General features: G+C 33.5%; 2 protein-coding genes and 1 long non-coding RNA gene across 3 annotated transcripts; 1 reads left to right on the top strand and 2 right to left on the bottom strand.

Annotated features, from left to right (window-relative positions):
* Positions 1–395: 395 nt before the first annotated feature.
* On the bottom strand, positions 396–6,204 carry LOC149791586 (uncharacterized). The gene is made up of 3 exons (XM_089969454.1): positions 6,075–6,204; positions 4,309–4,392; positions 396–556 (listed from the first exon to the last, which is right to left on the bottom strand). The coding sequence occupies exons 1-3, from the start codon at positions 6,202–6,204 to the stop codon at positions 411–413; spliced, it is 360 nt and encodes a 119-aa protein (XP_089825580.1). The 3' UTR covers positions 396–410.
* A 331-nt stretch (positions 6,205–6,535) lies between these two features.
* Positions 6,536–12,349, bottom strand: LOC149791585 (uncharacterized). Its single transcript, XM_089969453.1, has 4 exons — positions 12,315–12,349; positions 11,038–11,167; positions 8,900–8,981; positions 6,536–6,665 (listed from the first exon to the last, which is right to left on the bottom strand). Exons 1-4 carry the CDS (start codon positions 12,347–12,349, stop codon positions 6,562–6,564), a joined length of 351 nt encoding a protein of 116 aa, XP_089825579.1. The 3' UTR covers positions 6,536–6,561.
* A 17-nt stretch (positions 12,350–12,366) lies between these two features.
* Positions 12,367–18,542, top strand: LOC149791584 (uncharacterized). The gene is made up of 4 exons (XR_016423189.1): positions 12,367–12,493; positions 13,977–14,039; positions 16,096–16,177; positions 18,413–18,542. It is a non-coding gene; the product is annotated as an uncharacterized LOC149791584 (long non-coding RNA).
* Positions 18,543–19,023: the final 481 nt, after the last annotated feature.

The raw sequence follows: 19,023 nt of genomic DNA, 5'->3' as shown, positions 1-19,023 counted from the left end.
ACAAACATATCTGCTTGCAGAAACAGCTTTATAAGAATCATTGGTTCTCATGCACTGGTAATGAATCCAGAAGTCTCCACACTGATCACAACCAATCAGTACATATCAAGATTCATAACATTCAGTCCACAAATATTGAAAACATCTTAAAGTCTTGTATTGTTAAAAAAAATATCAGTTTTATAAAGGAAATAGCAAATGTGCATTAGACACTATCTGAAAAGATACAGTAAAAATGAAAATTGATATCAATATTAGTTTATGTAACTGACATATTCTCATTAAACATCCTGAATTCTGTATGCACACAGTTACTAAAGTTTGACAATTCCGTTGTCAAATACTAGGACAGAGCATATGATGGTAGCTGAATGACATATTCCACCTGAGGATTCACAACATCAGCTTCTTCATCCTAGTGGCCCTGACAGGTAACTGCTCAACTGGATCTTTCTCCAGGTGGATATGATGGGAGAGAGAGCTGGATGCTCCATCTCTCCATCCTCTTCCACCATGTTACCCTGACACATGGCAGCCTCATTATCATTCATGAACACTATAAATAAAAGAATAGCTGATTGTAAATCTACTATTGAAACAAAATAATACATTCTTAAACTTTGACAACTTATGAGCCATAACCGGAAGTAATTCTGGATTTCTTTAATATATAAAAAAATACAATAAAAGTCAATACCCCCGACCTGCCAGCCCTGACAAGTCCGTCTCAGTAAGGCAGTAGATTTTTCCTTAAGTTTGACCAGTTTTCAGTACGGTGTAAAACAGTATCAAAAGCTGTTATTGTAAAGCTCAAAAATGTAATTAAAAGTTAAGTATTCGAATCATGCAGCAAAAATAAACATTATGTTCAACTGAAAAGTTTGTAAAGTAAACAGAGATTAGTTGCTACTAGTACAGTTGCACATACTCAAGTTCCAAACCCTATGCAGCTCAATGGCTTGTGTCTATCTCTCAACTTGACCTAATTCTTATCTTTTTCCATTTCACATGATGACGGCAATCACATCTCTTGCCACAAGTGATACTCAAACTGGCATGTGATATCCAATCAACGTAATTGTGTCCATTCCAGCTTTTTATTAACAATAATCTGAATAATCCTTTTTATTCTTCGGTGTCGATAATTAACACTTTTCAAGAGGCTTATTTCCCCTTTTATCTTAAACATTCATCTCTTTTTTTTTTTAAATCGAAAATAAACAGTTTGATCATGGCAACACAGTTTAAAGCATCTGTAAAGTTAGTCAGGTTCGCTGAATAATTTAACTAATTCAAATATGAAACCCAGATCCAAATCAAACACAGATGAACAAATGTTCCACAATTTTTGCCATTGATCATTTCCCATAGTTTTTGCTTTTATAACCTAAATCTGCATGTTATGGGTAATTTTCATAACACTAATGGCAAAATTGTAAGGGCTGGAAGGTGTGATACCCTACATGTCATTTAAATATGTTGTAAACTTTAAAGAAAATGGCTAAAGCGGACTGGTCATCACTAACCTGTCTGATATTACCACAGTAACAAGCAACACACATTCAAATTCATGGAATTCTTTCCATAAATGCTTTGGATTGAAATTTTTATGTAAATAATTATTTTCCGATAAAGTTGTGTAATGGTCTTTCTATTTTTCTTAATGGTGGTGTTAGTAATATAAATGTGAAGTAACTTAAGCTTTAATAAATTCATAACATACATACAGACAGAGTCCAGTAAGTTACATGGGAAAACGCTTCACCTACCACTAGTATATATAATACTTTTTTATGATAGAGACACAATATATATATATATGAAATTATGTCATATATATTCAGCTGTTCCTATTATATTAACACCTGCATATCACATCAAACGTTTAATTAGAAATTCTTTATGAAACCATCATCCTGATGCTGGATTTAATTGACCTTCTTTCTTACACTTTGTACTCTCGTGTATATTATATTTTAAGCTGCCAACATCTTTATTATTTTTATTGTTCATCGTCTATCTATTTAAACATGCTGCAACACATTAGTAAATCTAAGAACTGAAGTATTGGCATGCCAACATTCAAACAGTACTTTGAAATAAACTTGTTCCTGCAAGTATTAACAGTAAATGCAAATAATACACTTGAAGACTTTGCTATTCTGAGTACCAGGCAACTCTTAAAATTAATATTTAAAACAGAAATGATATACAAGGTTAACAATTAAATACTGCCCTAGCCTTGATACTGCAATTGGCCATATGACACAGCCAACTGATCATGCTTTGAATCTACATTTCAACTAAAATAAATATAATTTCTTTGAATCTTGTAAAAATTTCTTGCTTGCAAACATCAAATATCATGCAGCTATGTTTTTTCCTACATACTTATTAATCCATTAGCAAAATGGAGGAATAAGTCTCAACAGGTTTTCTTAATTTTCTAAATTTAAAGTTACATTAACCCACTGAGGACTGAAACCTCAGGATATGTCCACTAATCAACACAACTAGGTAGACACATATATACCAATATGATGAAAATTCTTAAGTGTTATCATGCACATGCAATCTTATGTCATTGCAATTAACATGCATTCATTCATGATGTCATTTTTAAATCTGATATTGTGCGAGCTAAGGAGACCGAACATTTCTATTATAGATTATATAGATACACTTTTGACACTGCTTTCTCAATATAATATAAAAATTCAATGAAGAGTCTGTACAGTTAAGTTGAATTACTATTGTTGTGGGTTTAATGCCATTTTTCAGCATATGATATGCTATACATGACAAGCAGTATTTATTGATTATTAGTTGTTATTATGAATCAGAAACTACTGAAACTTTATTTGTACATACATACAATGTTAAATTAAACTTTCTTATCATAACTACTTGGTAAGTACTGTCTCCAGAGAAGTAATTTGGTCACAATTTGCTCACTTAATTGTGAAAAGTCCCTTCTGAACTTGAAACAGGAAACAAGCACTATTTATCATGGACTTGAACACATATCTTTCAATAACAGGATAAAATATAAACTTTAGACAATTATTATAAAAACTCGCCATCTTTAGGCAAATTAACCGACTGGAACCACTTGGTATTAAAAATCTCCAAGCTGCTTGGGACGAAAAATTTCAATAGCTGTAACTATTTCAACTTTGAGCTATTAATTATAAAGATATTTGTTTATAACCAGTTCATGAGGTGGCAACCATTGAACGAAAAACAAAAAAAACCCAACAAGATAATGACAACTTTTGCAATGCATACTGACTGGACAAAATTACATTTCTATATTTAATGGGTCTATTCAACGTGAAGACAAAATTCAATTGGATAATAGCTGTCAATCATTGGCTTTAGAACATTAAGACATTATACATACTTCTGAATAGATAAATACTGCTTTGATACGAATGGTTAAGTGAATTTTAATAAAAATTGAAATATTGCCTTTCTCTTGTAAAAATTTAAAATTTATCACTATATAATAAATTTATCAATAAAACAAAAACAAAATCAATAAATGAAATAATTAATAAAACAGAAAAATATTTCCATTACAAAAGAATGAGTCTAATTCGGACTATGGCTTGTTAATCATGCTTGTGTTGGCATTCAAAATCAACTAATACTAAGGAACAAGAAATAAAAGAAAAAAAGTATACAAACATAGTGTATTCATTTCTGCATTGTTCTAAAAATGAATTCAGAACCATTCGCATCTCTCCAACACTAAGTCGCTTATTCTCTAGAAACAGCAACATGTTTATTTGAAATACACTATAACAACATACTGACACAATGTATATGCATAGTGTAAACACGAAGCCCGATAACTGTAATAGATAAATTACAGACAATACCATTACAGAATGCCAGCTACAGCCATTGATAAAGGAACAGAACTTTTTTTCTTGCATGTAGGCAAAATAAAATGCATTTTTCAACCAATTCTGGAAATTCAAGAAGGTAGTCATGGTTTGATACCCATGTTTGCAATATGACAATGTACACATTTAAATAAAAAAATGTTTATTGCATCTTTTTCTCTTAAAACAAATTTTTTTAAGGCTTTAATGATATGGTGATGCAAAACAAATTGCTCTCACCTACAGAACAATAGGAAATCTCTAAAGTAAGAGGATGATACATCTACAATGAAATTTAAAACATTGAAATCTATCTTTAACATGTGCTTGACTGATAGGTACAATTGAGAAAGGCAAATAAATGAAGAAATTCTTGAACAAAGCAATGGTGGCAATGCAATAGGAAAATCAGGATTACCCTGGGTATTGCTGTTTGGAGAGGAAAAGCGGACATTTCTTGGCCACCATGAAGGTTGATTTTCTGGCCTATATGCGGCTTTTCCTGTAAAAATTTAAGACAAAAACATTACCATAAAACATAAATTTTGTACAAATCATAATACATGTATTTTGTTTGTGGGTACTCAATTAACATAAACTTTCATGTACATAAAAATCACCATGATGACTTGTTTTAAAGGCAGTGCTAAAAAATCTCATAGTCAGATGCCTGGGGCCCCTCTTATGTCAGATCAGGCCTGTCCAGTGTTATAAAAGAGGTGCACATTTGAGTTGTAATCAAATTTTCAAAGAAAAAATTGACTTAAATGATGAAATGCAGAAATGTATTTTCAAGATGCTGACATACCTGCCACAAAGATTAAAATCAGACTGCTGCTGTCCTATGTGGAGTCTAAATCTGATTTTAATCAAATTGTTACATGACATGTCATGCTAAAAACATGATTTGTAGTCCCAAACCCCCCAACACTGATGTGTTTCGAGAAAACAATTTTCAGAAGTCTTTGGAAATAAAATATGGAGAAAAAAACTACAACTCTCAGTAGATGCCCATTACAAGTAGCATACAGAAACAGTAAACAGTCATAATTGGAGCTGATGTAAAACTATCCTTTGGGAAACTTAAAAGCGGTAATTAAAAGGCTAAGAGATCAGGTTATACACCACCATTTCATATATTACTTAACTGGCTGACAATAGCTTGTGAGATGTGTTTGAACACTGCACTGGGTGAGACCACTGTGCGGTCTGCATAAGTATGCTCATTGCTCAGGACATGGAACAACGCAATAGGTAAATCAATGAGATGCTAGATGCATGTAATATAAAAAAAGGTAATGTGTATCATTCCTTTAAATGAAAATGTTTAAGCCATATGTATTACAGGTTCTTGATATGTTTGTGAATAGTGGCAACATTTAAAGCCAGATTTTAATGCACATATAAAATGAATAGCATGATCATTTCAACTGTCAGAATAGTATTCAAGTGTGATTCATATCTGAAGTTGATTTAAAAAGAAATTTGTTATCAATAGTATCAACAAAGCCAAACAAAAATAAATTTAAGAATTCATAGATGGAGTTTTAACTTGTGAAACATGCTATTAAATAAAAGCAAAAAAACAATTAAGCCAGGAGGGTGACAATGAATTCTTTGCACATACTTTAAACAATATATTGACATATGGCAACTTGATTCTGACCCTGATTGTCTGAGACACCAAAAGAGAAGTTTGAACACCAGGACAATCCAGTCTCAAGTGAGTGTAGTGGGGAACACTAAATACACCGGTATTACCTTCAAACCCCCTACGAATTGCAATTTTGTGTGACAAATAATATTAAAATAAGGGGAAATATTGGGTATATGGAAATTGGAGTTCAGGCTTGTGGAATGTTGGTCAGGGCTTGTGATCTTTTAAAGTTACAAGCCTTGGGTCTGTGTCCAATTTTTTTTTTCTTTGAGCACTGCAGGGTTGATTATAATCAATTTTTATCACCATATCCCCTCCAAAAATGTCAATATCTCACCAACTAATGGTATGCATATATGTCATTAATAACTTCTGAATGACAGAAAAAATACTTTCTTATGGCCAAAAAGAGGACCAATTGCACACATAAAACACATCTATGTTGTGCACATCTGGGCTTTCCCTCTATTCTTTGATCACCACACAAATGTATTCCAGGATGTTGAAATACATATCCTGATACTCACCATAAATTCCATTTCTTCTAAGTATTGCTGGTATTAAGAACACAAGCATATCCCAAGTGTACATTGACGACTCTGCATATGGCAATGCAAGAGGCTCCTCCTCAGTTTCTCTTGCAACATATATGAACATATATTTAAAACGTTTGATAAGCGCTGTACCAGACAATTCTTACGGTATGAAATACTATTAACATGACAGAACAAAAGGAAAGTTTAAGCACTGTTAAACTTGTTCAGCATCAATCTTTGTACTCGGCTTTGACAATAACCTTTAACATTAAAAAAAATTTGAAACTCTCAACCTACCGATTACAAAATTAGTTATATCTCTATCAAGGATTAAATGGCAGTCATGCCTAGCGCAGAGCAATCAAGTTTCTAAAATTATTTTGAAGAAAACTAAATTACAACCAACATATAAAACATCATTGTCATAATTTTCTTATATCTTTAAAGTAACTGTGCATGGTAAAAGTATGTATGATTACTAACCATTTCGTTGACTGGGCATGTACAGCCGACCCAGAGCAACCTCCTTGAATTTGTCCAATACGGTTTGGCTATCAACAAAAGCACTCATGTGATCAGGTGCTGAAATAAAATTCATCATCAATTTAAAAAAAAATAATGATTATATAAATCTCAAACTAGATTTTGTATTGAAGTACTTTTAGCATCATTTCTAAATTGAAAACAATGCCTTGCAACTTGTATTTTAAATCAAAGCCTAATAAAATTTAACGTCCTTTATCAGACCTGCCAACACTGAAAAACTTAAATCAGGATTTTGCCTCCAAAACACCATTAAAAATCAGGAGACAGGGTAAAAAAGGAGGGGGTAAAATAGTAAGGTGTACATTTCATGATAAAGATGTTTACTTGTATCATTTCAGTCTACTGTATGTTGCAGATCTGCATTTCTGCAAAAGTTTATCATTTTTTTTGTCTTTGGGTGACAAATTTGCTAACAAGAATAGCTTTCAGTGTTGATGCTGACAGGCTGGCTCTTTGGCTGTTCTGTTGTTTTGTGGCGATTGAGAATGCTCCCTCGGCATTGCTGCAGCTGTGTGGTGTTGAAAGTATTGATAGCAGTACTGCCCCAAGGGTTGAAAAGAACAGTTGGCCAGATTCATCCTTTTTTTCATGAGAGCAACCCACTAAAGGATGACTTACTAATTCATGCGAGCATTGCAGATGTGTCTAAACAATCTGTAGTATCATTTAAGGACCTGGCCTTTTTCTCCAACTGAATGGAAGAATCAATACTGATGATCTGCACTGATAATTTTAGCTTCACCAAATGTACATTTCTGACGCAGAATTGAATGTGGAAAGAGCAGATCTTCAGTGGCAGAATGTATGATAGGCCCCACAAGTCGATGGACGAATGAAAACAAACTGCTTCTCCCAAACACTCCTATATTTTTATCATATTTCTTTTTTTTCTTACCTGTTACTTCCTTTCCATCTTTTTTTCACTCCTTGCTGAGAAACGTATCCATTATGCTGCTGTGATTTGCTGATGGGATCAGATAAAGAGAACCATCTCTTTGTGAGAAAATCTCTTTGTATTGGCGGATGAAAACCGAAATCAAGCCAGATATGGTAAAGTACTAAGAAACATACCAGACCAAGAAAGTCAGGAAAAAAACCAGGAAAATGATGTTTTTGTATAAACAAATAAGTTTTTTTTTCTTTTTCGGGGAGTTTAAAAATAAGGATTTCATCTTAAAAATCGGGGATTCAGGAGATCCATAAATCAGAATTTTCTTGATTTTTTCAGTATGCTTGGCAGGTCTGCTTTATATAAAATAACTTTTTGACAATTTATTATAACAAAATTATTTAATGAATGGTTTATAAAAGTGATATGCAAATTCAACAGTTACAGTTAGATTGATAAAAATGCAAGAAATGGTACACTACATTTGATAAAGTAGGCAAAATGGATGATACATGTGCCAAAATTAAAATAAAATGGGATATCATTGATTGGAACCATTTTCAAATGATAATTTCATGACAATCCAAATAAACAGACAAATTAACCATAGGAATAGTCTCTCTACGATGCTGCCAATCATTAGTCTTTCCCAAGTTTCAGCTTTCACTGGACACCTTGAAGGTGTGATAATGTTTTGTACAATTCTTTGTTGGAAGATTTACATAGGTTTTACCTTTTTCTCAGTTATTGTAGTTTTATCTACCATCTGGTGCAATAGTTATGATGTCTACAATTATTTTTACTGGGGTAAAAAAATGTCATCAGTTGTTCTGTATCTATCTTTTTGTAAAACTTTACAGATTTTACCAATGATAAATGGAGCTACATATGTAATTGGAACCTATGCACATTTTAGTCAAATATGAAAACAGAACTGGAGTTGATGTTATGGAAAAGTGTTAAATTATTCTTAACCTCACAATCAAGAAATATATACTGGGTATAGGACTATTTTCAGTTCCAATGCTTGCTGTATATGGTATTAGGAAAATAGGAAAATAGTCAGAACATGGCAACCAGTGCAAATTTTTTTTTAAATTGCATGATGGATTGTGTTTATATGCACAAAAACAACAATTGAGCATATGGAGATTAAACGATTGCTTGCTGCACCTATATTTGATTTAAGGTAATGACACACATCCTTGGTGTTTACTTTATGTAAACTCAAATGGGACATGAAAGCAATTCACTTAAGAGAAGCCAAACAAGTATAAATAGAAGCAGTTTTATTGAATAAAGGTGTTTATTAATAGTGAATTTTTCTGACAGAAATGGCTTATTAAGGAGGGATGCCTATGAAAAGCATGAAATAAAACACCTTTCCATTCCACTCGATCTCCTCGCAAAACCATCATGGCAAAATTTGGTGGCTGTTCAGACTCTTTGAACCATGCATCAGCCTAGGTAATGAAAAAATAAAAAATAGATCAGATAAAAGCATTTCTTGTTTCAATTTCATTGGCATCATTTATTATTACCATTCATGTTCTGAAACACTTACAAGGAATTACGTAAATCCACTTTCAAAAGTCTACAAAATGCTCAGACAGCTCCAGTGGCCAAGTGGTTAGAGCATCTGCCCCGGATTGGTGAGGTCATGGGTTCGAACCACAGTTGTCCTATAAGACTTATACAAATGGTACTGACAGCTGCCTCGCTAGGCACTCAACATTAAGAGATTAGTGTTAGGACTAGTTGACCTAGTTTCAGGATAATGTGACTGGGTGGGACTTTATGCTACATGTCTGCCTCATGATGCCCCAGTGCTAGACATCACATTAAAATGCCACACTGCAGATATCGTAACAATATGACTGGAAAATTGTTAAAGCTACGTTAAAAATCTAAATCACACACACAAAATGCTCTCGAGATTATATGCCACAAAAGCTTAAAATAATTGGGCCAAAAGTACTTCCTTGCTGATGTATTTGCCATATATCCTTGGACACGATAAAATAAATTATTTTTTTCCTGTCTCAGAACTTTTTTTTAACTAGGTCATATATCCCCAGAATTAAGAAACAAAATAAATTTGTGTTGAAATTTTTGCCTGCCCCACTCACCACATGTTACGATAAAATAGATACACAAAATGCTTATTCGTTAAGAAAAGTAAAGAAACTTACCTTGTACTGTTAAAATGTATTATTCATCAATGATTTATTAAAGACAAACTATGTCCACGAACTCTGGTTATGTAATATATGCACCCATACCATAATGTATATAGATTTGGAGAATATAAAATCGTTTGATTAGTTCGTGAAGGACGGAAGAGAACAAACTGACAATTTGATCAAAAACATTGATGAAACAACAGTGTACTTTGTTCATATTCACACAAAACAGTGGATCATATATGTGGACGGGGTGCATAGGAAGGGTTTTGTTGATGAGATGCAGTGGATTAAAGAGTTTTATCTTGAGTACTTAGTTTAATATTTTTTTAAAAATATATTTAAGTTTGCTTGCAACTCACAAATTAAAAAAACTAGCAAAAACAATGGGTCCAGAATGTACAGTGCCAAACGAAAAATGTGTTTCCGGTAAGTCGATCACCAGTGTTTCTTACCAAACCTAACACTTTCCCCTCCATGGAAAAAAAAAATCCCAAAAATAACATTTAATATATATATAATATTGAGGGGAAAAAATGACCAGCTTAAACCAATATAATGTTATGTTTGTCATTACATTGTTTCTAATGTAACATTTACAGGTAGTAAATGAAACTAAGCTGTTCACCTAGTAATTCTTTAAACCTTATTAAATAAGGCAAATGGTTAGAATGTCAATGAAGTAAATATTTTATATAGCAGATTAAATTTTAACTGCACTAATACTGATTGTCAGGTGTCATATTAAAATAAAAATTTGAAGATGATTCTTTCCAAAGTTCAAAACAAAAAAACTTGGAGTTTTATCCGTTGAATGTCAGCTTATTATACGACCCCATGGCAGATGACCTGGAAAAATCAAAAACTGATTTCTGCCTAGTTAAAGCAAAATCGAACAACAAAAACCACTTTTTACCCGTTGTCCTGAACTGTCACTGCTCAAAGGTTTAAAATCCTGTCTAATTATAAAGCCAATTTTATTGTGCTTGTGTTTTAATAAAAGTCATACAAGTGCACTTAATCATCTTTCAATTAGGATATAATCTGATTACACCTTTAGTTTGATCTTGTCCACATATGGTGACGTACTTGAACATTGATATTACCATATGTACTTCTCAGGGTGTTAAATAATGACCTTTCAAAGGAATATGGTTGTAACAGGATCCAAATATAGTGAATAACTGTCATTTAAATGTACTTTAATACAATTTATGAAATAATTACACTCACTACTGAAATGTTTGGTGTTGAACGCCTACATGACCAGTACGACCTTTACTATAAATGAAAATACAGTAATAAAATGGCAGCGACTGTGCAAAGAAATAAATACCCTTTTCACCAACAGATCCCACTGTCTCCTCAATCGCTTCTTCTTACTTTCTTCTTTAATTTCCTGCAAAAGGTGTGATGCATTAAAAATGTGTGTGAAATTCACTGTGCAGTAGTCTAACAATGTAAGACTTATCACATGATATTTATAATAATAATAATAATAATGAGGACTTTGTATAATGCCTAATCTTTAGAAGCTCTAAGAGCTTTACAATATTAGACAACACTAGTAAGATAAAAAACATCTAATGATTACAAAAACAAGCACCATGAAATTAGAAACAAAATAAAAATAAATGCTGAGAATATTTAAGTTAGGAAACATTATTAGGTCTTTAAGTTTGTTCTTGCAGTCGAAATAAGTGAGTTTTGAGAGCCCTCTTGAATGTAATCACTGTGTCTTTGTGTCTAAGTTCAGTGAGCAATTCATTCCACATTGCATGGGCACTGGTATGCAAAAGAACGCTGTCCATATGACTTTGTTTTCATACTTGGAATAATGAGCATACGATTGTCAGAAGAGGAGCGTAAGTAACTTGCTGGTGTGTACACATGGGTGAGGTCAGATAGGTATGTTGGACTAGAGTCTGACAGTGAAACGTAGCACAGAGAACAAATTTTGTGTTTGATTCTGGAACGAATGGATAGCCAGTGTAGGGTACAGAGCAGCGGGGAGGTGTGCTCTGATCATGGTACTCTAAGTATGATCCGAGCAGCTTTGTTTTGAACTTTTTGAAGTTTCTGGAGTAGATATTGAGATGAACCAGACAGAATTGAGTTACAATAGTCCAGTCTTGAAAGTACTAATGAACACACAAGTGTTTTAGTGGCATCAACTGAAAGATATTTGCGAATTGAGCTGATGCGTCTCAGCTCAAGATATGTAGCCTTGCATATGTTCATGACATGTGAGAGTACCGTCCAGAGTAACACCTAGGTTTCGTACTGATTGTGTGAATTTAATGTTGGTGTTGCTGACATTTATTGTTTGAGGTAAAGGATGTGAATGAGAAAATCTTTGTGTTGTGATCAGAATGGCCTCAGTTTTATCATTCATCTGCAGCTTGTTACATGTCATCCATGATTTCACATGAGAAATGCACGTCTCTACACCTTGGATGTTAGCATCAACTTCAGTTGGGTGGCTAGATTTGTATATTTGGGTGTCATCAGCGTACAATTGGTGAGACACTGGATGATAAGTATGACACTTGACACATTTATGGTTCGGTAACACCAAAACAAAATTATGTGATGCGTCTTACGTTTTAGAACTGTGCAGCAACTTTAAATGGGTTAACAAGTAACATTTTTACACTGGCAAAGAAGCGAGGTATATTAGTGGACAAAAAATGTCTTAGAACGGAACGCACAGAACAGTGACGTCAAAACTGATTCTTAATTTTGAGCATGCGCAAATTTTAGTTACAACAAAAATGGCGGCTTCCATGACGGTACTTATGTTTATAAGTAAATTCTAGACATGTTTACATTGTTGCTTAGTTCATTATTTAAGAACACATAAGTGGGGCAGAGTCCCCAGTGATCTATTCAAACATTAGTGATTATGTTATTTTAAGTTGAACCTTCAGATGAAAAGCTCAAGTTTATTTACAACTGTAGACGTTTTCAACGTATCGAACCCAAATCTGCAATTCTCGCTTATGTATTAGGCTTCTTTGCCAGTGTAAAAATGTTACTTGTTAACCCATTTAAAGTTGCTGCACAGTTCTAAAACGTAAGACGCATCACATAATTTTGTTTTGGTGTTACCGAACCATAAATGTGTCAAGTGTCATACTTCATCATCCAGTGTCTCACCAATTGTACGCTGATGACACCCAAATATACAAATCTAGCCACCCAACTGAAGTTGATGCTAACATCCAAGGTGTAGAGACGTGCATTTCTCATGTGAAATCATGGATGACATGTAACAAGCTGCAGATGAATGATAAAACTGAGGCCATTCTGATCACAACACAAAGATTTTCTCATTCACATCCTTTACCTCAAACAATAAATGTCAGCAACACCAACATTAAATTCACACAATCAGTACGAAACCTAGGTGTTACTCTGGACGGTACTCTCACATGTCATGAACATATGCAAGGCTACATATCTTGAGCTGAGACGCATCAGCTCAATTCGCAAATATCTTTCAGTTGATGCCACTAAAACACTTGTGTGTTCATTAGTACTTTCAAGACTGGACTATTGTAACTCAATTCTGTCTGGTTCATCTCAATATCTACTCCAGAAACTTCAAAAAGTTCAAAACAAAGCTGCTCGGATCATACTTAGAGTACCATGATCAGAGCACACCTCCCCGCTGCTCTGTACCCTACACTGGCTATCCATTCGTTCCAGAATCAAACACAAAATTTGTTCTCTGTGCTACGTTTCACTGTCAGACTCTAGTCCAACATACCTATCTGACCTCACCCATGTGTACACACCAGCAAGTTACTTACGCTCCTCTTCTGACAATCGTATGCTCATTATTCCAAGTATGAAAACAAAGTCATATGGACAGCGTTCTTTTGCATACCAGTGCCCATGCAATGTGGAATGAATTGCTCACTGAACTTAGACACAAAGACACAGTGATTACATTCAAGAGGGCTCTCAAAACTCACTTATTTCGACTGCAAGAACAAACTTAAAGACCTAATAATGTTTCCTAACTTAAATATTCTCAGCATTTATTTTTATTTTGTTTCTAATTTCATGGTGCTTGTTTTTGTAATCATTAGATGTTTTTTATCTTACTAGTGTTGTCTAATATTGTAAAGCTCTTAGAGCTTCTAAAGATTAGGCATTATACAAAGTCCTCATTATTATTATTATAAATATCATGTGATAAGTCTTACATTGTTAGACTACTGCACAGTGAATTTCACACACATTTTTAATGCATCACACCTTTTGCAGGAAATTAAAGAAGAAAGTAAGAAGAAGCGATTGAGGAGACAGTGGGATCTGTTGGTGAAAAGGGTATTTATTTCTTTGCACAGTCGCTGCCATTTTATTACTGTATTTTCATTTATAGTAAAGGTCGTACTGGTCATGTAGGCGTTCAACACCAAACATTTCAGTAGTGAGTGTAATTATTTCATAAATTGTATTAAAGTACATTTAAATGACAGTTATTCACTATATTTGGATCCTGTTACAACCATATTCCTTTGAAAGGTCATTATTTAACACCCTGAGAAGTACATATGGTAATATCAATGTTCAAGTACGTCACCATATGTGGACAAGATCAAACTAAAGGTGTAATCAGATTATATCCTAATTGAAAGATGATTAAGTGCACTTGTATGACTTTTATTAAAACACAAGCACAATAAAATTGGCTTTATAATTAGACAGGATTTTAAACCTTTGAGCAGTGACAGTTCAGGACAACGGGTAAAAAGTGGTTTTTGTTGTTCGATTTTGCTTTAACTAGGCAGAAATCAGTTTTTGATTTTTCCAGGTCATCTGCCATGGGGTCGTATAATAAGCTGACATTCAACGGATAAAACTCCAAGTTTTTTTGTTTTGAACTTTGGAAAGAATCATCTTCAAATTTTTATTTTAATATGACACCTGACAATCAGTATTAGTGCAGTTAAAATTTAATCTGCTATATAAAATATTTACTTCATTGACATTCTAACCATTTGCCTTATTTAATAAGGTTTAAAGAATTACTAGGTGAACAGCTTAGTTTCATTTACTACCTGTAAATGTTACATTAGAAACAATGTAATGACAAACATAACATTATATTGGTTTAAGCTGGTCATTTTTTCCCCTCAATATTATATATATATTAAATGTTATTTTTGGGATTTTTTTTTTCCATGGAGGGGAAAGTGTTAGGTTTGGTAAGAAACACTGGTGATCGACTTACCGGAAACACATTTTTCGTTTGGCACTGTACATTCTGGACCCATTGTTTTTGCTAGTTTTTTTAATTTGTGAGTTGCAAGCAAACTTAAATATATTTTTAAAAAAATATTAAACTAAGTACTCAAGATAAAACTCTTTAATCCACTGCATCTCATCAACAAAACCCTTCCTATGCACCCCGTCCACATATATGATCCACTGTTTTGTGTGAATATGAACAAAGTACACTGTTGTTTCATCAATGTTTTTGATCAAATTGTCAGTTTGTTCTCTTCCGTCCTTCACGAACTAATCAAACGATTTTATATTCTCCAAATCTATATACATTATGGTATGGGTGCATATATTACATAACCAGAGTTCGTGGACATAGTTTGTCTTTAATAAATCATTGATGAATAATACATTTTAACAGTACAAGGTAAGTTTCTTTACTTTTCTTAACGAATAAGCATTTTGTGTATCTATTTTATCGTAACATGTGGTGAGTGGGGCAGGCAAAAATTTCAACACAAATTTATTTTGTTTCTTAATTCTGGGGATATATGACCTAGTTAAAAAAAAGTTCTGAGACAGGAAAAAAATAATTTATTTTATCGTGTCCAAGGATATATGGCAAATACATCAGCAAGGAAGTACTTTTGGCCCAATTATTTTAAGCTTTTGTGGCATATAATCTCGAGAGCATTTTGTGTGTGTGATTTAGATTTTTAACGTAGCTTTAACAATTTTCCAGTCATATTGTTACGATATCTGCAGTGTGGCATTTTAATGTGATGTCTAGCACTGGGGCATCATGAGGCAGACATGTAGCATAAAGTCCCACCCAGTCACATTATCCTGAAACTAGGTCAACTAGTCCTAACACTAATCTCTTAATGTTGAGTGCCTAGCGAGGCAGCTGTCAGTACCATTTGTATAAGTCTTATAGGACAACTGTGGTTCGAACCCATGACCTCACCAATCCGGGGCAGATGCTCTAACCACTTGGCCACTGGAGCTGTCTGAGCATTTTGTAGACTTTTGAAAGTGGATTTACGTAATTCCTTGTAAGTGTTTCAGAACATGAATGGTAATAATAAATGATGCCAATGAAATTGAAACAAGAAATGCTTTTATCTGATCTATTTTTTATTTTTTCATTACCTAGGCTGATGCATGGTTCAAAGAGTCTGAACAGCCACCAAATTTTGCCATGATGGTTTTGCGAGGAGATCGAGTGGAATGGAAAGGTGTTTTATTTCATGCTTTTCATAGGCATCCCTCCTTAATAAGCCATTTCTGTCAGAAAAATTCACTATTAATAAACACCTTTATTCAATAAAACTGCTTCTATTTATACTTGTTTGGCTTCTCTTAAGTGAATTGCTTTCATGTCCCATTTGAGTTTACATAAAGTAAACACCAAGGATGTGTGTCATTACCTTAAATCAAATATAGGTGCAGCAAGCAATCGTTTAATCTCCATATGCTCAATTGTTGTTTTTGTGCATATAAACACAATCCATCATGCAATTTAAAAAAAAATTTGCACTGGTTGCCATGTTCTGACTATTTTCCTATTTTCCTAATACCATATACAGCAAGCATTGGAACTGAAAAATAGTCCTATACCCAGTATATATTTCTTGATTGTGAGGTTAAGAATAATTTAACACTTTTCCATAACATCAACTCCAGTTCTGTTTTTCATATTTGACTAAAATGTGCATAGGTTCCAATTACATATGTAGCTCCATTTATCATTGGTAAAATCTGTAAAGTTTTACAAAAAGATAGATACAGAACAACTGATGACATTTTTTTACCCCAGTAAAAATAATTGTAGACATCATAACTATTGCACCAGATGTAGATAAAACTACAATAACTGAGAAAAAGGTAAAACCTATGTAAATCTTCCAACAAAGAATTGTACAAAACATTATCACACCTTCAAGGTGTCCAGTGAAAGCTGAAACTTGGGAAAGACTAATGATTGGCAGCATCGTAGAGAGACTATTCCTATGGTTAATTTGTCTGTTTATTTGGATTGTCATGAAATTATCATTTGAAAATGGTTCCAATCAATGATATCCCATTTTATTTTAATTTTGGCACATGTATCATCCATTTTGCCTACTTTATCAAATGTAGTGTACCATTTCTTGCATTTTTATCAATCTAACTGTAACTGTTGAATTTGCATATCACTTTTATAAACCATTCATTAAATAATTTTGTTATAATAAATTGTCAAAAAGTTATTTTATATAAAGCAGACCTGCCAAGCATACTGAAAAAATCAAGAAAATTCTGATTTATGGATCTCCTGAATCCCCGATTTTTAAGATGAAATCCTTATTTTTAAACTCCCGAAAAAGAAAAAAAAACTTATTTGTTTATACAAAAACATCATTTTCCTGGTTTTTTTCCTGACTTTCTTGGTCTGGTATGTTTCTTAGTACTTTACCATATCTGGCTTGATTTCGGTTTTTCATCCGCCAATACAAAGAGATTTTCTCACAAAGAGATGGTTCTCTTTATCTGATCCCATCAGCAAATCACAGCAGCATAATGGATACGTTTCTCAGCAAGGAGTGAAAAAAAAGATGGAAAGGAAGTAACAGGTAGAAAAAAAAGAAATATGATAAAAATATAGGAGTGTTTGGGAGAAGCAGTTTGTTTTCATTCGTCCATCGACTTGTGGGGCCTATCATACATTCTGCCACTGAAGATCTGCTCTTTCCACATTCAATTCTGCGTCAGAAATGTACATTTGGTGAAGCTAAAATTATCAGTGCAGATCATCAGTATTGATTCTTCCATTCAGTTGGAGAAAAAGGCCAGGTCCTTAAATGATACTACAGATTGTTTAGACACATCTGCAATGCTCGCATGAATTAGTAAGTCATCCTTTAGTGGGTTGCTCTCATGAAAAAAAGGATGAATCTGGCCAACTGTTCTTTTCAACCCTTGGGGCAGTACTGCTATCAATACTTTCAACACCACACAGCTGCAGCAATGCCGAGGGAGCATTCTCAATCGCCACAAAACAACAGAACAGCCAAAGAGCCAGCCTGTCAGCATCAACACTGAAAGCTATTCTTGTTAGCAAATTTGTCACCCAAAGACAAAAAAAATGATAAACTTTTGCAGAAATGCAGATCTGCAACATACAGTAGACTGAAATGATACAAGTAAACATCTTTATCATGAAATGTACACCTTACTATTTTACCCCCTCCTTTTTTACCCTGTCTCCTGATTTTTAATGGTGTTTTGGAGGCAAAATCCTGATTTAAGTTTTTCAGTGTTGGCAGGTCTGATAAAGGACGTTAAATTTTATTAGGCTTTGATTTAAAATACAAGTTGCAAGGCATTGTTTTCAATTTAGAAATGATGCTAAAAGTACTTCAATACAAAATCTAGTTTGAGATTTATATAATCATTATTTTTTTTTAAATTGATGATGAATTTTATTTCAGCACCTGATCACATGAGTGCTTTTGTTGATAGCCAAACCGTATTGGACAAATTCAAGGAGGTTGCTCTGGGTCGGCTGTACATGCCCAGTCAACGAAATGGTTAGTAATCATACATACTTTTACCATGCACAGTTACTTTAAAGATATAAGAAAATTATGACAATGATGTTTTATATGTTGGTTGTAATTTAGTTTTCTTCAAAATAATTTTAGAAACTTGATTGCTCTGCGCTAGGCATGACTGCCATTTAATCCTTGATAGAGATATAACTAATTTTGTAATCGGTAGGTTGAGAGTTTCAAATTTTTTTTAATGTTAAAGGTTATTGTCAAAGCCGAGTACAAAGATTGATGCTGAACAAGTTTAACAGTGCTTAAACTTTCCTTTTGTTCTGTCATGTTAATAGTATTTCATACCGTAAGAATTGTCTGGTACAGCGCTTATCAAACGTTTTAAATATATGTTCATATATGTTGCAAGAGAAACTGAGGAGGAGCCTCTTGCATTGCCATATGCAGAGTCGTCAATGCTACATCTGGGGCTTTCCCCGCTATTCTTTGATCACCAGCAACTGAAGAATGGGTATTCCAGGGGGATGTTGAAATACTAT

The sequence above is a fragment of the Sinohyriopsis cumingii genome, chromosome 9 (genome assembly GCF_028554795.1).
Source record: "Sinohyriopsis cumingii isolate HCF-2022 chromosome 9, ASM2855479v2, whole genome shotgun sequence".
Taxonomy (NCBI): Eukaryota; Metazoa; Mollusca; class Bivalvia; order Unionida; family Unionidae; genus Sinohyriopsis; species Sinohyriopsis cumingii.
This window is presented reverse-complemented; position numbering and strand designations above follow the sequence as displayed.